This window comes from Microtus oregoni, unplaced genomic scaffold, assembly GCF_018167655.1.
Source record: "Microtus oregoni isolate MIOR12 unplaced genomic scaffold, Mior012 000138F_ref0000102, whole genome shotgun sequence".
In the NCBI taxonomy this organism is placed as follows: Eukaryota; Metazoa; Chordata; class Mammalia; order Rodentia; family Cricetidae; genus Microtus; species Microtus oregoni.
In genome coordinates, this window is record NW_024544788.1 from 1,194,297 (window position 1) to 1,213,911 (window position 19,615).

Genomic DNA, 19,615 nt, shown 5'->3' on the forward strand with positions numbered 1-19,615 from the left:
TGCCACGCCAGCAGGGCAACTGTAGTTCTCTGAGCAAGGGACGGCAGGATTAACACACAGCACAAATTCAGGTTCTGCAGACAAGCCTTTATTCCACTTTCTCACACAGTATATACAGCCCTCGGCAGGGGAGGCTGAGCCAGCAAAAACAGGAAGCTCATCACTGGAACTCACATAGCTTAGGGGTAAATATCCTTAGAAACATTGCTGAAAACAACAGATTGTTCCTGTTTTTGTTCCTGTTTTCAGAACAACCAACCACAAGAGTGCAAAACAAATCAAGTGGGGGTGCGAAGGCCTGTCCTAGAGGGACCCCCCCCAAAAAACCCAAAAAACAAAAAAAGCAACTCCTCCACAAACCCTCTTTTTCTCTTTGAGGTTGAATTGCGTAACTATTAAACCTTCTGTATCTCAAGGATGGGGATGCCAACATGAAGTCCAGATCAGGTACAAGTTTGTGACTACACTAACGTTTCCGTCTCAGTGCTGTGTGCTTTCTCATTCTATGTCCATGGATATTAGGAATGAGGAATCTTTAATTTACATGTAGATTTCTTTCTAAATTTTTAAAATAATAAACTGCTAAAAAGAATTACGGGTAGCATTACTATAAAAATAAGGTTTCCAAAGGCTCAGTATTCAGGCAACCCACCCTCTAGCCAAGTTGACCCTTAACGAGGTGACTTCTACACCAGGTGGATGTCCTGACCCAATTTTCGGAGACAAGCACAGAATCCCCTTTCAACTAAAGCCCTCATCACTTCAATGGGGTTAACCCAAAGAAGCCACATCCCCATTTGACAGACTGCAGAATGTGGAGATATCTTGTTTGCACAAATAAAGCTTGCCTGAAGAACAGAGGGGCAGAGCTAGCCTCTAGCTAACCATCGAGATCTAGAGCTCTGTACAGACAGACAGGACGTTATATGGCTGGTCTGAGAGAGGAAGTGGGAACTCAGTTTCTTTCTGGCTGGGAAGTGGAATAGGTAAGGTGGCTGTGCTTTTCTCCTTAGTCTCTCTGATCTCAGCATTTTCCCTAATATCTGACTCTGGACTTTTATTATTAAGACCTATTAGAATTCATTTTACACCAGAGTGTCATCATATCCTGCCCTTCTGACCCCACACTGAACAGAAATAATCTCAGAGATTAAAATTGGGCCTATCTAGGCAAAAAGAACCTCTTGATTTCTTATGTTCATACATAGATTACACTCTCAAAATCTTCCCCATAGCAGATCCTGCCAGGCAAGTGCATTCCAGTTCTGTCTGGCCCTTTCTGTTCTCCATATTCACTTGGTGCTGAGTGCCTTCAGCTATAGGGAAAGGTGGCAGAAGAGGCCCATAGGCCACATATGCAGGCTTCCTTGGCCTCACCCCAGCTAGTCACAGAGGACAGGTCACCATCAGGTAGATGACCTCAGGACAAGCTGTGTTGCTTCTGTATTTTCAGTCATAACCACCACCATGTCTCTCTGCAAGACATGTGAGGAACTAATTTAAAATTCAGACTTTTAACCAGTCTTAAATATACAACATTCTCCACAGCACACAACTGACCTCTCTGTGCCTCTTTGTGGGGTGATGGTAGTGCCTGTGTGTTTTCAGCTGTCTCAGCATTTCTCAGGGATGGGGCACAATTCTCCAAGTTAAATAAAGCAAAAGATAATGCTGCTTTGTAGAAGCTAACTTGATTCAGGAAATAACCAGTCTAGCTTAAAGATAAACAATTACATTTTTATTTATTATAAGGGGAAAACTCATGAAACCAGAACGAGAAGTCCAAGCTCATCTGTGTGGCGAGGGAACCACAGACAGAGCACACCTGGGCCATGAGCCCGTTTTTCTCCAGGTCCCAGAAAGCCACACCCTAACTTGGTCCCACCTCTTAAAGATAGTTGGTTAGCAAGGCTTCCCCATCACCGCGTCAGTGTGGCTGCTTCTATTTGACATCCTCCCTCCTAGAAAGACAGTTTAGTTTTACACTGGACTTCCCCAGCTATCTGAAGAGATGCATAGGACAGCCTGTAAAACATGTAGTGAAACGAAGAGAGTAGTGACCCTGCTCTGCTGACACGTAGACCACCCTTCCTCCAAGCCATACCAGCCACCCAGCTCTTGTCTTTCCTGATATGTCTTCAGAAGAACCTGGCCCCCATACCATACCCAAGCGGAAATGGAGGAGAGGGACTCCAATCTTCCTGCGGCTGCTATGGAACTGGTACAGACTTGCGCTCCTCCCAATCCCTGCAGCTCCCTCTAGGTTCAGTAAATGCTTCTTTAGCACTTACAGGTCACTGAAACATACAAGTCCACATGCCTCAGCAGCAATTCTCATCACCCAAGAATCTTCTCCAGGATTCTAGTCACTTCAGGAGTGCATTCACATGTATCTTTGTTACTCAGCGTGTATTAGAATCGTACCTGAGCCTTGCAGGTTGTAGAACATGGTCCAGTCCTCTGGGTTTTGTGTCAGTCCTTGGAGGTAGATTGAGAAAGGTTGGTTTTTATAAACATGCATTCAACTAGATATGATTCAGAATAGATTAATACTCCCTTTTAATCTTTACAGTTAGCTAAAAAAAAGATTTGTCAGACAGTCCACAAGGCAGAATTTGTTTTAAGACCAACCCATGGCATTAGTTGGAGACTATTGGGCTGGGGGACCTGCTGGGCTGGGACACAGTTGGGTTTAGATCCAAGCATTGAGCTGAAAGTTCTGGCTGGAGGCACAAGGCCTGCGGCACCAGTTGGGGCCTGGAATGTGGGGGGCAGTGATTGATGAGGGGCAATAGGAGTTGTACAACGAGCACTGTGCTGGCAAGGCCACTGTGGTTGCAGCAGCCATGCCCATGTGTGACCCTCTTGGGTCTAGGATGACGGATGGGAGCAGGGTAAAATGCAGCTGGCATGCCATTAGGTTGTCCCACCGTAGTGTGGTGGGTAGCATGAGGGGTGCTGCGTACAGCAATTGGGTATGCTATGTCCTTTGCAGGGCATGAGGGCTCTGCTGGGGGTGGATACTGCTCACTGGGTACTTGGACATCTGGTAGAGGCTGGGGGACTGAGAGTATGGTAGAGCAGCCCCTCTGATAGGAGAAGAGACACATTGTAAGGGGTGGCAACAGTGTAGCCTGGATGGCCAATTCCTTTGGCATTTGCAGAAGGAACTCCAGAAGAACCAGGCCTATAAACCGAATTAATGATTTCAAGAATACGACCTGACCAGTGCATGCCTGTCAGAATCAGCACTGCCTCTGACACTGAGTTTTTATTTAAAAATATCACTACATAATCTTTGACCTGGAGTTAAGATAGATTGGAAGGGTGACAGGCTCACAAGGCCTTACCCATTTCTTCGTTTAAGGTTGTGGGGGAGGGGAAATAAGCATTTTTTTCTTTAAATAGCCACTGTCAAATTGTCTATGCACCCATAATCGATCAACCATGCAAACGTAAGTAATCCTACTTAACTCACTGACACATACCACAAAATGCATGAATGTGGAGGGAGACTAGCTGGGAAGAGGAATGGACCAGTTAAGACAGAACAAGAAGTGGTAACTGGGCAATGAGTATGATCAAAATACATTTTTATCTATGAAATTGTCATAATGAAATCTGTTATTGTGTGTAATAATTGTATGCTAATTTGAAAAGTCAAAAATGAGCTAGCGCTTTCCAACATACAACATATTCATGTAAGGAAGTTTAAGAAATTATTTTAAAAAGTCTTAACTGAGATAAGGATAATTTATAGTTATGGTGTTTGGAGAACTATGAAGTATTGGTATACTTAATGAGAATATTTGTGTGGACATTTAAATTTCATGATTTATCACGAGACTTTAAAATATTATTGACACATGATATTAAATTATATTTAAATAACAGTCTAAAATGTTTCTGAAAATCTATAAGCCTATACATTTTTCTGCCTTTTTGAAGTACAAATTTATATAAATCAACATGCTCAGCATGGACAATTATAACATTAAATATTGATTAACTATTCAAAAACGCTGAAGATGCTGAGCCTGGAGAGATGGTTCCAGTTTGAAAGCACTTGCCGCTCTTATAGAGGTCTTGGATTCAGTTCCCCTGCACACATACGTCAGCACAGAACTGTCTGTAACTTCAGGAGGACCACAAAAATCTGGTGCCCTCTTCTGGCCTCTATGGACACTGTATACATGGGCAATGCCTACAGGTATGATGAACATATATGTAGACAAAATACTCATGCGCATTCTTTAAAGGAAACAATAAGGCACTGAAGGTGTTCTAGATCCCACGGTATCAAACAATCATACATTATTTAATGAAAAAATTAAGAGTTCAGGTTTAGTTTGCCAAGAAGCCTTCTAGAAGCTTTTTCATTCCCTTCAGCATTTGATGGGTGCCCAAAGAAGTTCAGGTCCCATGCCCAAGGTCTCCAAGGCCAACAAACTTGCAGGACTCATGGTGAGCCTGCTGTGTCTGACATTCTTGTTCCTGGTCTTGGGACTGGAACATTCTTTTTCAGTCCTTGGCTCACTTCAGCCAATTGCTCTGAAGCCAAGTAGCCAATGCTACCTGTGCCTGCTCTTTGAACTATGGCCCTAAGCACCTCTTCACCCACTGTTAGGGTTTTTCTTATGTCCCTATGTGAGTCTTTAAGTACCTAACCTCTCCTGCAAGGACAAGAGCACCTGCAGCAGTGTCAAAGAGCTTCTGATCCTGTAGAATCCCTGACATTGAAATGCTGACGCTTCCCATTTGTCTCCCCCTGCCTCCTGCCCCTTTCCTTACCTCCCTTCACTCCATCAGGGTGCAGCCCTTTCTCCACCCTACTCCTGGACATTCTCAGCATTCTCTCTCTCTCTCTCTCTCTCTCTCTCTCTCTCTCTCTCCCTCCCTCCCTCTCTCACATGACGTGTCCCGCTCCCCGTGCTCTCCCTCACAGCCCCGTCTAAGCAGCCATGAGTATCACCTCAGACTCACTGGAACTTTCCTCCATTTTTATCATATGATGTGTTTTTATTTCCCTGCTTTCCTGAAGTCATGGAGTGGGGAACCTGCTTCCAGACACCCAGAATTCTCAGTGCCTACAGGCATCTTGACAGATGACCAAGCTCTCTACCATCTTTCCTGAGTTCTCTGAGACTGGGTCAGGACTCTGCACTTCTGATTTTGTATCTGCCTGGTCCAAATATGGCAAAGCTCACACATGGTCTGTTCAGATGTCCCACATAGCTGAACACTCTCCATGTCTGCTGTGCATCCTCGTCCTTGCAAGCCTTGGACTGATCACCTTGGATTGACTTGGGCAAAGTATCTTTACTCAGCCATCCACAGCCCCCAGCACTACTTGTCGACTATGAATTCTTACTTTTCTAGTTTATACTACAGTGAATGTCAATCCCAGCACCCACTTAGTCACCTTAAGTTACATATCTGGTAAACCAATGGGTCTCAGATAGCCTCTGATTTGATCTTGACCCAACTTTGACCTTGGGCTCAGCATTTCTCTTTGTACCTATTTTGATAGCTCGCCTGGAATCCAGCCTTCCTGTCCTCATTTCAGAAATAGGTGGCAAGTTTTCATTTTATGCTTATGTTTCTATAGCTGAGACACAACCAGTTGCATATCTGCACACCTTTCATGATCATCTTTACTCCTGACCCATTGGCTTTCTGTCCATGAATGAATAACACTCCTGAATTGTGGCTCCTGGCAGCTTCTGTGAAAGTTTGTAAGGGAAGATTTGGCCTCTGGGGATGACCTCTTCTCTCTGAGGATAGGGTAGAACTCCATGTGTCTTTTGAAAGTCTCTTCCTAGGCTCAAATGCTTTCATTTTTGATTATGCCTTGTGAGAGCATTATTCCCAGGTGTATTGAACCGCAAATGTTTTCATTGTTCTTGATGAGTAAGTCCTTTTGGTCTGTGTAATCCAGTTTTTCCCATGATCCAGCTGTTGGTGAGTCCAGAAGAATCTGTCCTGATGTGGTCTCAGGTAAGGACGGAAGTGTAGAGCTGTTCCTGATTCTCCATGGAGGCTTAATCTGGGTACCAGGCTTATTCTGGGTACTAGGTGGCACAAACTTAAGCACAATGGCTTCTGGTTTTCCTTATACTTGGTGCTCCTTGTCTTCAACCAATCCTACAAACAGACATAGAAAGGTTTGGTCAATAAATTAGACAGTATTCTAATGTCAAAACAAATCACATAGCAATATTTAAGGAGAATTTTATGGAGGAGATTTTTATTGCCAATGGGGATTGGATCAAAGGCCTTGCCCAGTCTTCAGAAGTGCACTACCTTTCAACTCAACTAATGAGATTTAAAAACCTGTTTCCTGAAGCTGGAGAGATGACACAGAAGGACCTCTTCCAGACGACCATGGTTCAAGTTCCAGGACCCACATTGTTAGTATTCAGACATCTGGCTTGCCCTTGGGGCCTGACAGGGTACGTCCTCAGCTGCAGCCACTAAGAGCACCCCTTGTGCAGATTCACTACATTCCCTTTTAAAAGGTGGGGCTTTCCCACCTCCTCTCTCTCTCTCTCTCTCTCTCTCTCTCTCTCTCTCTCTCTCTCTCCCCCCCCCTCTATTTCTCTGCCTCTCTTTCTTCATTTTCTGCCACTCTTGTATCCAGGGACCGGTCTCTGCCAACCTCTCTGTCCCCCTCTCTGGCCCCTTTTCTGGCCCTTCTCTCTCCTCCCATGTGAGCCCTGTTGCATGGTGTGACTTCTCTTTGTGGCGGTTTAAAATAAATTACACTACACATGACAGCTCACAACTATCTGTAATTAGCTCCAGGTTGTCTGACGCCCTCTTGTGGCCTCTCTGGGTACCAGGTACATATGTTGTATACAGGCATACATGCAGGCAAGACATCCATACTCATAAAATTAAAGTTTAAAATAACCTGTTTTATAAATGCTCCTATATAGCAGACAGCTGTTTGTGTACCTCGGGAGTGATGCTTCTCCAGAATAAGGAACTGGGTCCCATCACCACTAGGGCAAAAAGAAATTCCTGGAGAACCCCTTTACAGATAACACAGCACCTTGCCCTTCAGCAAACCCACTGTGATCACCTACTTCATGCTAAGCTTTGAGAAAGTGGAGGCCTGGTTCTCTAGCCTCATTCAGGATTGGCCTTGAGTCTGGTCTGTGGCCTTGGGAGGCAGGCCCTGTGGCATGCTGTGTTGAGCTTAAATTATATTTATTTTCCATCTAAGTATTACCAGATGGAGGGAGAAACTGGAAAGCTGAAGATGGCCGAGTTGCTCTATCCCTCCCTCAGTTTACCCAGTGTGGTCTCAGTCAAGTTCTGGGAGCAGAGAGAGCTGTGGGTCACACGTAAGGGAAAAGATGACTCTCATCTACTATGAAACCTTTTAAAATGCATATTTCCAGCAATCTTTCCACAGATCCCTCCCTGTTCTATTATGTAGGCATTGATAAGAGTCTTATTATGAAGACAGTGTTGAGATCAGGGGCGTAATGATAGCCTGCGATTCATTTACCTGTCTTGTGGCATTGGTTATGTGTATGTACTCTCGGTATTGCACGACTCCAAATAGTCATATGAGATAGTTTAAAAGAAGCATTCAATAGAAACGCTTTGTACCTTGTTGCAGAATACTCCTTTACACCTTATGAAGATGTGCCATTATGATTGGTTTAATAAAAAGCTAAATGGCCAATAGTTAAGCAGGAGATATAGCAGGAACTTCTAGACATAGAGAGCTCTGCAAAGTAGAAAAACAGAGTTGCCAGCCAGATGAGAGGAAGCAGAATGAGGAGCACAGAGTAAAGGTAACTGAGACACATAAAAGAATGCAGATTTTAAAATATGGGTTCATTTAAGGTATAAGAACTAGTTAGAAACAAGTCTAAGCTAAGGCCAAACTTTTATAATTAATAATAGGTATCTGTGTCATTTTTTGTAAGTTGGTGGCCCAAAGAAAAGTCCATCTACATATGGTGCCCGATGTCCAGACACGTATATCTACATAAGGCCAGAGAAAAGTATTCCAAACACACACAAAATAATACCAAATGCAGCTTCCTAGTCATGTCGTCTCTCATGCGGGCTGCAGTATGGAGACACACACGTCCCCTGACCACTGCCTGTGGGCTTGAGCTGCCACCACACCATGATCTAAGCTGCTTAGCAGTTTAAGATTTTGCTCATACAGATGGAAGAGGTTACAGATACACAGTAAAATGGGTTCAGATGGAAAAGACTCTCGATAGGTTAGAATATGTTTAACAATTTGCATAGGCCTAAGAGAAAGGGAAGAAGGATATAGACAGTCATAAACAATAGATAGTTTCAAATTAAAGTCCTTAAAGAGAGAAGTAATGCAATAAAGAGAGTAAGTCACATAAGGATGGGACAGGGAATTTGGACCTTATATGGCACTTAGTTAATTTCAAATTTTTGAATGCTAATGAACAGAAAACAGTTTCTGAGAGACATTGGATTGTGGAAGGGACTGATGAATTAAACCAACCTATATACTTTAGGAATGCCTTAACTTTAAAATGGAAGTAAAAAATGTATTATGGGGAGGGGGAGGAAAATGGGAAGCGGTTGTGGGGACGAGGCAGAAATCCTTAATAAATAAATAAATTAAAAAAAAAGAAAATGATCTTCAGGTTTGCCTATAGCCTGATCTTGTGGAGGCATTTTCTAAAAAAAAATGTATTATGTTGGGAAAGAGGTTATGCTTTTGTTTCCACAGGAAATGAAAGCTATGGAATCCTTCAAGGTTAATAGAGATCAGATTTGACTGGGGGAGACCTCCTGAGTATCTTGGCTATAGACATGGGGGAGGAAGCCAGGAAAGACTACAGGACAAGTGGCATATGAGTTGATCCCTCTACATGGGAACAGCTTGGAGATGAGATGAGACATGATAAATTTTGTTGGCTCCAGAGTTCTCATGACTTATTATTGCATGCCATCCTTTCATATGACATGAATAGAGATTTATATTACAGTTTAGTTATGTAGTCCAGGTGGACATATAAAGATGACAGAAGTCTTTTACCTGCTCAAACATAGAACAAAAAAAACCACCTCATCTTTTTTGGTAGCCTTTGAGTCTGGCTCACAAAACTACGGCTCAGAGTTCAGGTTGGAGGCCATATCATAGTGAGGGGAACTTTGAAATTTTCTTTACAGAACGAGCTTACACATGTGTTGTTCAAGTCATGTTCTTTATTATTCTGCTTTAATTCTAATTTTCTTGTCCTAATTGTCTATATTTCTTAACTGTAATTCTTTGTCTCAATTCTAATTCCAATGTCATTTCTCTGTTACAAATCTCTGTTCCAATTCATTTTTGTTCCAATTATTTTACATTCCTCCTCCTCCTTCTTCTTTTCTTTATCCTTTCACATTCTTTACTCTTTTCCATTCTATTTCCTCTTTGTTACAAATTCCCAAGCACACATGAACGCACGCGCACGCGCACGCACACACACACACACACACACACACACACCCATTCATTAGCAACTCATTAGTAATAAAAAACTACGAGGCAAGACTGAGTCAGATTAACTGGTGACTGATAACAGCTGGGGGTTGTAAAAATTCTATTTACCTCTTAAAGGGATCCTTACAAAAGTTATAAAGGGAAGAAACTAAAGCAGTGAGAGATCTAAGGCAGAGGCAAAGAATATGTGTACTACTACATTTCTTATGTGTGGTTAGTAATATCTGGACATGGTTTTGCAGTAAACAGCCTTTTCTTATCACCTGAATCTCAGGACCTAAACAAAAACTTAATGTACTGAATCTAAAATTTTGTATCAAAGATTGGTACGAAGTGTTAATTGCTGCTTTGAGTTAGAGCAAACTTAACCTTCTTGGTGAAGGAAGCTTAGGGCAGCATAGGTGCTATTGATCTCTTGAAGGACTATGATATCACAAGGCCAGACACCTGAAATATTGCTCTGTGAAAGTTTCTCCTGTGATCTCTCCATAAGGACATTCCATCTTGCCAATTTGCCCTGTCATTCGGGCTAAGGACAGAGAACAGAACTCTTAAGTGTTTTACAGTCCACATGGAACAAAACAGATCTAGTTATTAAGCATATTTTAGTATATTTCTGTTCATAAAATTATACAACTAAATGAGAAGTCTGTAGTGGCATTCATTTGTATTTTAATAAGTAAAGGTTGCCTGAAGATCAGAAAAGTAAAACAATCAGCTACTGGCTCTTACCTCGAAATGCTTATCCCGCCTCCAGGAAACCTCAGAATGAAACTGAGGCTGAGAGCTGTCTCCTGTCTTATAATCATCTCTAGTACTGGGATTAAAGGTGTGTGTCATTGTGGATACTGGGATTAAAGGTGTGTATCATTGCTGCCTGATCTGTAAGGCTAGCCAGTGTGGCTATTTTACTTTTCTAATCCTCAAGCAAGCTTTATTTATTAAAATACAAATGAAATTCCACTATAGAAGTCATCTTACTGACCATACACAAATATGTGTGCCCATAAGACTAAGATATAATCATGATATTACATGTAGACATTACATTAAAATGATGGTGATGAGGAGATATCATAGCTGCTATTGCAAAAATAAAATGACAGATGAAAGCAACAGTTTCAGAGTCAATAGCCCTGCAGGCCATGCTTGGCAGTATTCCTCCAACAGAGAACCATTCATCTGTTGTGTTGACATCTGAATTATCAATTGCTATAGACTATAATTGTATCATGGCCCACAATAGCTTGTGACAATCACTCCTAACAATCTTTAACTGACTTGTTTACGCCACACATTCCATACTTGTAATAACGAAGATATGTTTGTTACTTTTAAAAATGTGTGTATTTTCAGAGCAAAAGGACCAAACACCAATGAAAATGGTTGCCCTAAGTAATCCAGCCTCTCAGAGTGCCTCTGTTACAGTTTTCTCAGAGTTCTGCATCTAAAACAGCTTCGAGGCTGATGGCTGAGATGGTCTAGCCTCACTACTCTAGCCAAGACTTCTAATAGGCTCTACACTTTCCCATTACACATAGATGAAACAAAAAATAATGAAGCTAATTCCCCCAGGACTTGACCATTATCCCAGTTTTCTCAGGGTCCCCCAAGATGCCTTTGCTCCTCCACAACAGGAAGCAGTCTAGAGAACATAATGCTTACAGTCCCAAAAGGTGGGGTGGGTGGGTTTTGGTTGTTCAATGGATTATGGATGTTTGTCATCATTTAGTGAGGTTGGTTACATGTTGTTATTGGTCATGGTCATGGAAAAAGTTGAGCAAACACTAGATTCAAGAATCTTTTTCTAAAGGGAAAATAGGGCATAAACATAGAAACAATGAGATAAAAGGGTAAATTGTTGAGTTTACTTTCAAACAACCACTAGTCTCAAGTATTTTACATTTGTATGGATTTTTGTATATTGATACAAATTTAAGGTTATTTTTGTTATATTACATTTTGTTTCTACTCTTGTTTATGGTATTGTGCTTTTACAACTCATTTAAAAATCTAAAGTTTTAGTACTTAAAATCTATTTAGAATAAAAAAGAAGTATGGGTGAATAGTTGTCTATAAAAATCAAATTTATAGTCATGTTAGGTATGGTTTCAAGATCATACAGAGATATATTTTAGATAGATAAGTGATCTTCAAACACTTCAAAGACCTACAACATATAAAATTTAAAATTCTATACTAACATAAGGCTTTTCATGACATTGTGACATGTCTGCTCCTGGCACCACCAATCTACTTCAAAAAAGGTTGATGATCATTGAAGAACCTCCATATGGAGTTTACTTTATTTGTGACAAAAGCTAGGCATTTGGGCAAGGGGCTGTCCTTGTTTCGACTGCTGACCGTATGCTGTCCAAACTGGATAAGGACACAAAAAAGCGACTGCCAAACTTTACCAAGACAATTTATGATTGTCCTTCAAAATTCCTGCTTTACAGAAAAGCCTGTCAGATATTCTAGGCCTGAACATTTCAGTATAACCTTGAGGTGACTGTCTAGGCAACCAGATATCTCTGTCATTTCTATAGTTTTGGAAATTGCTTTCACTGTACTTCCTGTTTACTCAAGTAATATTTTATCCTTCTTGGGTCTCTGATGGGGATTAAAGACTAGACAGTTAAAGTTTTGAAGTTTTCCTTGTTACCAAATTCAGAAAAGAAACTTACCTAAGAGATATAAAGTTTATAAGGTTGAAAAACATAAAAGCTTAGATTGTTTATCTAGCAAGGTATTTTAATATTTAAAATGATATTTTAGGATAGTAATACAAGTTATTACAAAAATGACTTAGGAATAAAACTTTGGACTAAGATGGGACAATCATGGAGTATTTTCTCTAAATTTGCCAAATAAAAATGAACTGGACATTGTGAATATAATTCTTTCCTGAAAATTACTCTTATTGTATATAGTTTTACTGTATTACATTTAAAATCTGTAACACAGTAAAAGGGGAAATGTTGTGGAATATTCCCTTACGCTGTATGAAGATGTGTCATTGTGATTTTTTTAAAATAGAAACCTAAATTGCCAGTAGTTAAGCAGAAAGTATATCAGGGACTTCTGGGGACAGAGAAAGCCCTTAGAAGAAGATGCTCACCTTACTAGACCTGGATGGAGGTGGGTGGTCCTTGGACTTCCCACAGGGCAGGGAACCCTGACTGCTCTTCAGGCTGATAGGGGAGGGGAGTTGATCAGGGGAGGGGGAGGGAAATGGAGGCGGTGGTGGGGAGGAGGCAGAAATCTTTAATAAATAAAATTAAAAAAATAAAAATAAAAAAAAAGAAAGGTGGAGCCATCAGTCTGATGGAGAGGAAGCAGAATGGGCAATACAGAGTAAAGTTTACTAAGACACATAAAAGAACATAGATTTAAAAATATTGGTTAATTTAAGTTTTAACAACTAGTTAGGAGCAAGCCTAAGTTAAATATGAGCTTTTATAATTAATAATAAATCTCTATGTCATTTTTCTTGTGAGCTGGTGGCCCAAAGAAAAATCTGTCAGCAGTACATCTTAAAATTTGCATTTTGATAACTTGCTATTTTACGTGAAGTCAGTTTACCATGTTGGAGCGCCATTCTGTAACATTAGGGTCTGCTTGTTGGGGTTTCTGTCCTGCCCAGTTCCCACAGCCAGCAAGTCCCAAAGAAAATACACAGAAGTCTACATTAATCATAAACTGATTGGCCCATTAGCTCAGGCTTTTTATTAGCTGTTATAACATATATTAGCCAATTATTCTTATATATGTTAGTCACATGGCTCAGTATTTTTTTCAGGTGGGCAGGTCACATCCTGCTTCTTCCGTGATCTGGGCAGAACTGGGGAGGAATGAGCTTCCTTCTTCCCAGCATTCTCCTGTTCTCATTGCCCCCCCCCCCGCTTACATCCTGTCTGGTTGTCCCACCTATATTTCCTGCCTGGTACTGGCCAATCAGTGTTTATTTAAGATACAATTGACAGAATATAGAATTGTTTCATACGATATGAGGCAAAGACTTCTAGCAATGGGGGATATGGAGCCTCAGCTGGTCATGTCCTGTAACCAGGCAAGACTTCCAGTGGGTAAATTGGGACCCAAAAACGAGCCACAAAGCCTTCGACCTGCAACATGTCCTACCTACATGAAGTGCAGGGGTAAAAGTGGCACAGAACTTGTGGGAGTGGCCAAACAGTTCAGCTTGAGACTCATGCCACAAAAGAGAGCTCACCTCTGACACTGCCCAGAACACTGGGATCCAGAGGCTAGAGAGTCCAGAGACTAGGATAGAACCAAACATGACTGACCAAAAAAAAAATCAATGAATTGATTCCTAATGGTATTCAGCTATACTCATAGATCAGTATCTAGTTCAATTATCACCACAGAGGCTTCATGCAGCACCTGAAGGAAACAGATGGCGACCCAAAGGCAAACATTAGACCAAGCTCAGGAAATCCCGGTGAAAAGAGGAAGGACTGTAGGAACCAGAAGGGTCAAGGACATCACAAGAAAACCCACAGAATAATCTAACCTGGGCTCATAGGAGCTCATAGAGACAACAACCAGAGAGCCTGCATGGGACTGACCTAAGCCTTCTGCATATATGTGACAGTTGTATCTTCTTGTGAACTCCTAACAGTGGGAACTGGGGCTGTCTTTGACTCTTTTGCCAGCTTTCAGGACCCTATTCCTCATACTGGGTTGCTTGCACAGCTTTAATATGAATGGAGATGCTTTGTCTTACTGCAACTTGATATGCCAGGCTTAGTTGGTATCAATGGGAGGCCTACCCTCTTCTGTAAAGAAACAGAGGAGGAAGGGCCAGAGGGGAGGCGACGGGAGGAGAGAAGGGAAGCAAACTGTGGTCAGGATATAAGAAACTATTCATTTTTTAAAACAAAGAAAATAAAAAAAGAAAATAATTGCCTAGTGTATGTGTTTATTTAACCTCTGTATAAAGTATTCTAGAGAAATGTTCAAATGCTCTCTCAATTTGAAGTTTTAATATTCCCTGCAACACAAAGAGGGCAAGACCCTCATAATATATCATCATTTTTGTTGGAGATCATCACTAGACGGGGTATTATGTGTAAATTCTGACAGATATTCTATTTTAAAAATCTAACATCGATTTTTCTCACAGTGATCATTGTGTGTGTATGTGTGTGTGTGTGTGTGTGTGGGGGGGGTTCTTTGGTACTGGATCTTACCAAGGAAAATGCTTTAATTTCTACTCCTGTGCCTAGATGGACCAAGCCAACTCTGCATTCAGTGTCTTCAAAGAAATACAGAGAACAGCCCCCTAATTTTCACTGCCAACTTCATTCCCAGCGGGGAAAACACAGACTTGTGACATTGGAAGGTTGGGTCATGAGATATTGTCCAAGTTTGACACAGAGTTCTCCTGAATTTCTGTACCTATCCTATTCTGCCAAATAACCTTAAAATCTTTTGTTAGTCCTCGTTGGGGAGCCTCTCTGAAACCCAGGTCCAAGTCGGGTCCTAGTTCTTGGAGAAATCTTAAAGGCAGTAATCCTTTTGCCATGCCTCCTAGTTGCAACTGTCTTCTCCTGTGGGGTGGACCCAGCTTTTTACGCCCACACATACCCTCCCCCACTTCTGGGCCTGTACTAGCCACACCCAGGAGTACTGTGGAACATGCGCAGCCTGATGTAACAATTTTCGCACGTGGAATTGGGAGGTGCTTCTCAGTGGTTTCTGTTTGCAACGCTCTGATGATGGAGAGCAAGTACGTCTACTTCGACTTCGACTATTATGGGGTGGGCTTCTATGAGGAAGAAATAATGACCGAATCTCAGCAGAGGCTAGCTGCAGCAGCAGCCCGTAGATGCTACGGAAGAGGTGTACGAGTTCTGCATGAGCTAGGTGATACAGACTACGTGAACCGTGAATATGAACATCACTATTACCATGAAAGAAACAAAACACGGGCCATCCCCAGTGAGCCTGGACGGGGAAAGCTTGGTGGGCCTGGGAAAGCCGCTGGAGCAGTTTCTCAACCCTCCAACAAGCGACGTGTGAAACACAAGTTCACCTACAGGCAACTTTGTGAACTGGACAGAGTTTTTCGAGAAACCCAGTATCCTGATGCATTCCAAACGTATGTACATGCCTTTTAAAGAATCCACTCTTTTTTCCAGCACTTTGAGCTCCTTTGCCTTCTCCTAACCTCTTTTCTTCATTAAAAAAAATACTGGCCAGACAGTGGTGACACAAGCCTTTAATCCCGGCACTCAAGAGGCAGAGGCAGGAGGATCTCTGTGAGTTCAAGATCAGCTTGGTCTACAAGAGCTAGTTCCAGGACAACCAGAACACAGAGAAACACTGGCTCAACCTCCTCAGTAGCTGAGATTAGTTTGGTCCCTGGATTGGGCCTCCTTCTATTCTTGGCCCTGAAACTGCAAAATCTTCAGCTGAATTTATGGTGGGAGTGAGAAAGGTGGCCTCTGAGGCTAAAGGTCAAACCCTCCCATGCATTTTGGAAAAAGAAAAAGAAGCATAATGCTCCTGGTGGGGATTTCTTTCATTTTACAGTTGTTTTTTAAAAAGAAACCATCCGAACCAAGACAAAAGTGCAGAGCTTGCAGTGTTTTCAAAACTGTTTTGGGGAACAAGACCCTTGCGCTTTGCAATCATCCCTGACCCCCTCTCTAGCCTAATGCACCATTTTGTCTTTTCATCCAGAGTCTGACTGCTTTGGCTGGCACACAAAAGGAAATCATGGATTGTGCTTTGCGTCTATGGAGATATATCTCTTTACCTCTGGGTTTTAAGTCTTTGGTGGTATATACCAAGAAACTGAAATTCTGGCTACATTAATTCTATGTTTACTGCTTTGAACAGTTAGCGACTCTGTTCTCATGTGATTAAACAAATACAAAATACCATCCACAAGAAATCCTAGTTCTGGGGAGGTGAGGACATGACTGGTTCTGGGGGCCACAGTGAATATGAGACCAGGGACGACAGATAGTGTATCCAATAAAGTTGAAGCTGAAGAGATGGCTCATGGGGTAAAAGTGCTTAAAACAAGCCTGAAGATCGGTTTGTACTTGCAACCCAATTAGAAAGCACCAGAGGTACTGATGGGCACCTAAATCCCATCAGTCCTACAGGCAGATGGGAGACAGGCACAAGAAAACCACCACAACATGGTGAGCCAGGTAGACCTCGTAGGCAGCATAGCCTCAGAACAATAAGAAAAAACCAACCTCAACAAGGTCAAAGGGAAGAAGAGGCTTCAAAATTTAACACCCAAGCTCTAATAGATTTGGTCTTTAGAGCACTTGTGTATCCCCCTCGTGTGTGTGTGTGTGTGTGCGCGCGTGTGTATAATATTATAGAATATTATATATATATGATGACAAATCATTTTTATAGCAAAATGACTGCCATTCAAGCATGTCTTCCTGAATTTATACTCATACCCAATATCCACACAAAACAAGCATAGCTGCACAGAAAAAAATTGGACACTGCTGTAAGCAAATACATACAATATAGTCAAAACCCAGCCTGTTTCTCAACTCCAATTCCTTATTAGAACCGTACTTACTTTAACTATGTGTGTGAATATGACATACTTGAATATGTGCATGAAGAGGGAAATCTGGGAGTCTGTTCTCTCCTTCCCTAGTGTGAGGACCAGGGGTTGGAATCTCATCTTCAGGAGTACCATCGGGTCCCTTTACCCACCGAGTGATCTTCCTTGGCTATGCTATGGAGTTCTTAAAGCAATATTTAGTGTTTTGACAAGATGAAGTCACTTTTAAAGAGTCCTATCTGCAAGAAAAACTGATTAAATGAGAATTTATTGAACTGGGGTTAGGGATAACAAGATAAAAATGCAGAGAGGCCATATATGTGCACTCTCCTTCCCTCTCCCCATGTGGCAATGGCTAACCTCTGTCCCTTTCTCTCCACAGAAAAGCACTTGCAGAGCTCATTCATGTGGACGAATGCAAGGTGAAGGTCAGTAGAGGCACATCTCTGTGGTAGAGGAGAGGGGGACATGCTTGATCGTCCAGGCTGCCTGGTTTGCTTAGCCCTGAAATAACCACACAGAAACTGTATGACTTAAATCACTGCTTGGCCCATTATCCCTAGTCTTTTATTGGCTAACTCTCACATATTAGTTTAACCCATTTCAATTAATCTGTATATCGCCATGTGGCAGTGGCTTACCAGGAAAGATTCTAACCATTTTCCATCTCAGGCAGAGGATCCATGGCGCCTCTCTGACTCGGCTTTCTTCTTCCCAGCATTCAGTTCTGTCTTCTCCACCTACCTAAGTTGTGCCCTTTCAGATCAAGCAGTTTCTTTATTGATTAACCAATACAAGCAACACATAGAAAGAAGGACCTCCTGCACATCTCAGATCTGCTTCAGGACAGGCCTGGCCTTGTCTTCTACACCTGGAGTTCCTGGGTCTTTTTTGAATGTTTTGTGCAGGCATACAAGAGTTGGACTAATGTGCTCTTTGGAAGTAGAAAGTGTAGGGATAAGTCCCGCCCCTTAGGGGGCGTGTTCACCTCGGGCTAATGTTGGCCTATAAATTTGGCAAGCATGCTCCCAACCGGCCCTTTCTGCTTTCCTGGTCTCCGCGGGAACGGTGGTTCTGTAAGTCTATTTTGCCATTACAGCTATATATATATTTACAATCTGTCTGCATTCGTTTACGCCGTTACAAGAAAGTGTTTGCAAAAGTAAACTCCAGCTAGTGTTTCTTCCCTGTTTCTGGAAGTAAAGGAATAGGTTTCCCCCAAAGGAAAGCAAAACCAAGAAACTGTATCTCCCATTTTCTGTGTGAGAGGAATTATGTTTATGTCTGTCTAAATATAGCAGATCGAGGTATAATTATGATGTATGCATGTCATACACACCTGCATGTCCCCTAATTAATGATGAACTATGTGTGACAAAAAGATCTTCTACATAATATTTCTGCCTGGAGTCATGTTGGCACTCAGGATTGCCATGGAAATACTTACATGATGGCAGGAATAAGAGTTAGTTGTTACTAACTGCTCAAAGAATGAGTGAGTAAATTTGGAGCAGGGATGGCTTGCCTTTCTACGAGGAAAATTGTTTAAGCAAGGTGAAAAGGATGTGGGACAAGAGCTGAAAAGCCCTTGTGGCTGGTTCTTCTGATTTTCTTTTGTAAGGTTTTAGTAAGATGGCTCAAAAAAAGGCAGCTCTGAATTTAAACTCCCCAGCTTGGTATCTTGTGTCAACTCTGAGATAGTGCTCCAAATCTTTCATTATGAAGAAAGCGATGACTGACAGGTTTGAAAGTCTGTCTAAAGAATGAGCCCGATAGAGTTCAGGCGTTGGCGGATAGCTTGTTTTTCCAAAGGCTTCTGCAGAAGAGTGGGCCTGTTGCTATGTGTGCTGAGTCTGTGTGTGGACAGTCTCTAGTGGTGGAAAGCAAGATTTCGTGGGCTATGACCACATCCTCCACCCTGGGTAATACTTGCAGTCTTGAAGTTTGCGAGGAATGGGAAACTCTGTTCTGTGGAGGGGAGAATGCCAGTCCCCTATAAAGTTGCGTGTGTTTTACCACCATAACATTAGTTACTCAGCATGATAACCCGGCCTCCATCTTGGTCTTATTTCAGGCTTGGTTTAAGAATAGGAGGTCTAAATACAGGAACAAGCAGATGGAATTCCTACTCAGCAGTGACACATCTGGTCCCTTGAACAACTTTCCACCCAAGAAGCATAAAGATCCCGAGAGTGCCTCTGTTGCTAAGGCATCACAACAGTTCCTCTTGTGCCAGTAATATCTTGGGCAATCCTGTTGGCCATGAAAACACTGTCTTGTCACATACAATAAAAATAAATACTAAGATTTACCAAAGCACTAATTGCATTTGTCATTCCATTTACATAGAATGAGACATTTTGTTCTGCTAATGGAAGCCAAAAGAGAAGTCCAAAGCTTGGAAAAATGACCTCTCTTCTACAGCAGCATAGGGGGATATGGTGACCATATACCTTTTATGTGCAGAATGGGTTTCTATCTTCATTCTGCTGCAGTTTCCTAGTTGACTGTCACCATCCTACCTTGCACTTTGGGGATCAGTGATG

At 41.9% G+C, this 19,615-nt stretch overlaps 1 protein-coding gene across 1 annotated transcript; it reads left to right on the plus strand.

Moving 5' to 3' along the window:
- The first annotated feature begins 15,243 nt into the window (after positions 1-15,243).
- On the plus strand, positions 15,244-19,308 carry LOC121444696 (retinal homeobox protein Rx-A-like). The gene is made up of 3 exons (XM_041646600.1): positions 15,244-15,626; positions 17,452-17,497; positions 19,144-19,308. The coding sequence occupies exons 1-3, from the start codon at positions 15,244-15,246 to the stop codon at positions 19,306-19,308; spliced, it is 594 nt and encodes a 197-aa protein (XP_041502534.1).
- Positions 19,309-19,615: the final 307 nt, after the last annotated feature.

Bases quoted from the DNA above. Each gene is read 5' to 3' on its own strand.
- LOC121444696 (XM_041646600.1), top strand. From the start codon at position 15,244: ATGGAGAGCAAGTACGTCTACTTCGACTTCGACTATTATGGGGTGGGC. The intron at 15,627-17,451 runs GTATGTACATGC...TTCTCTCCACAG, and splicing joins TATCCTGATGCATTCCAAAC to AAAAGCACTTGCAGAGCTCA. The intron at 17,498-19,143 runs GTCAGTAGAGGC...GTCTTATTTCAG, and splicing joins TGGACGAATGCAAGGTGAAG to GCTTGGTTTAAGAATAGGAG.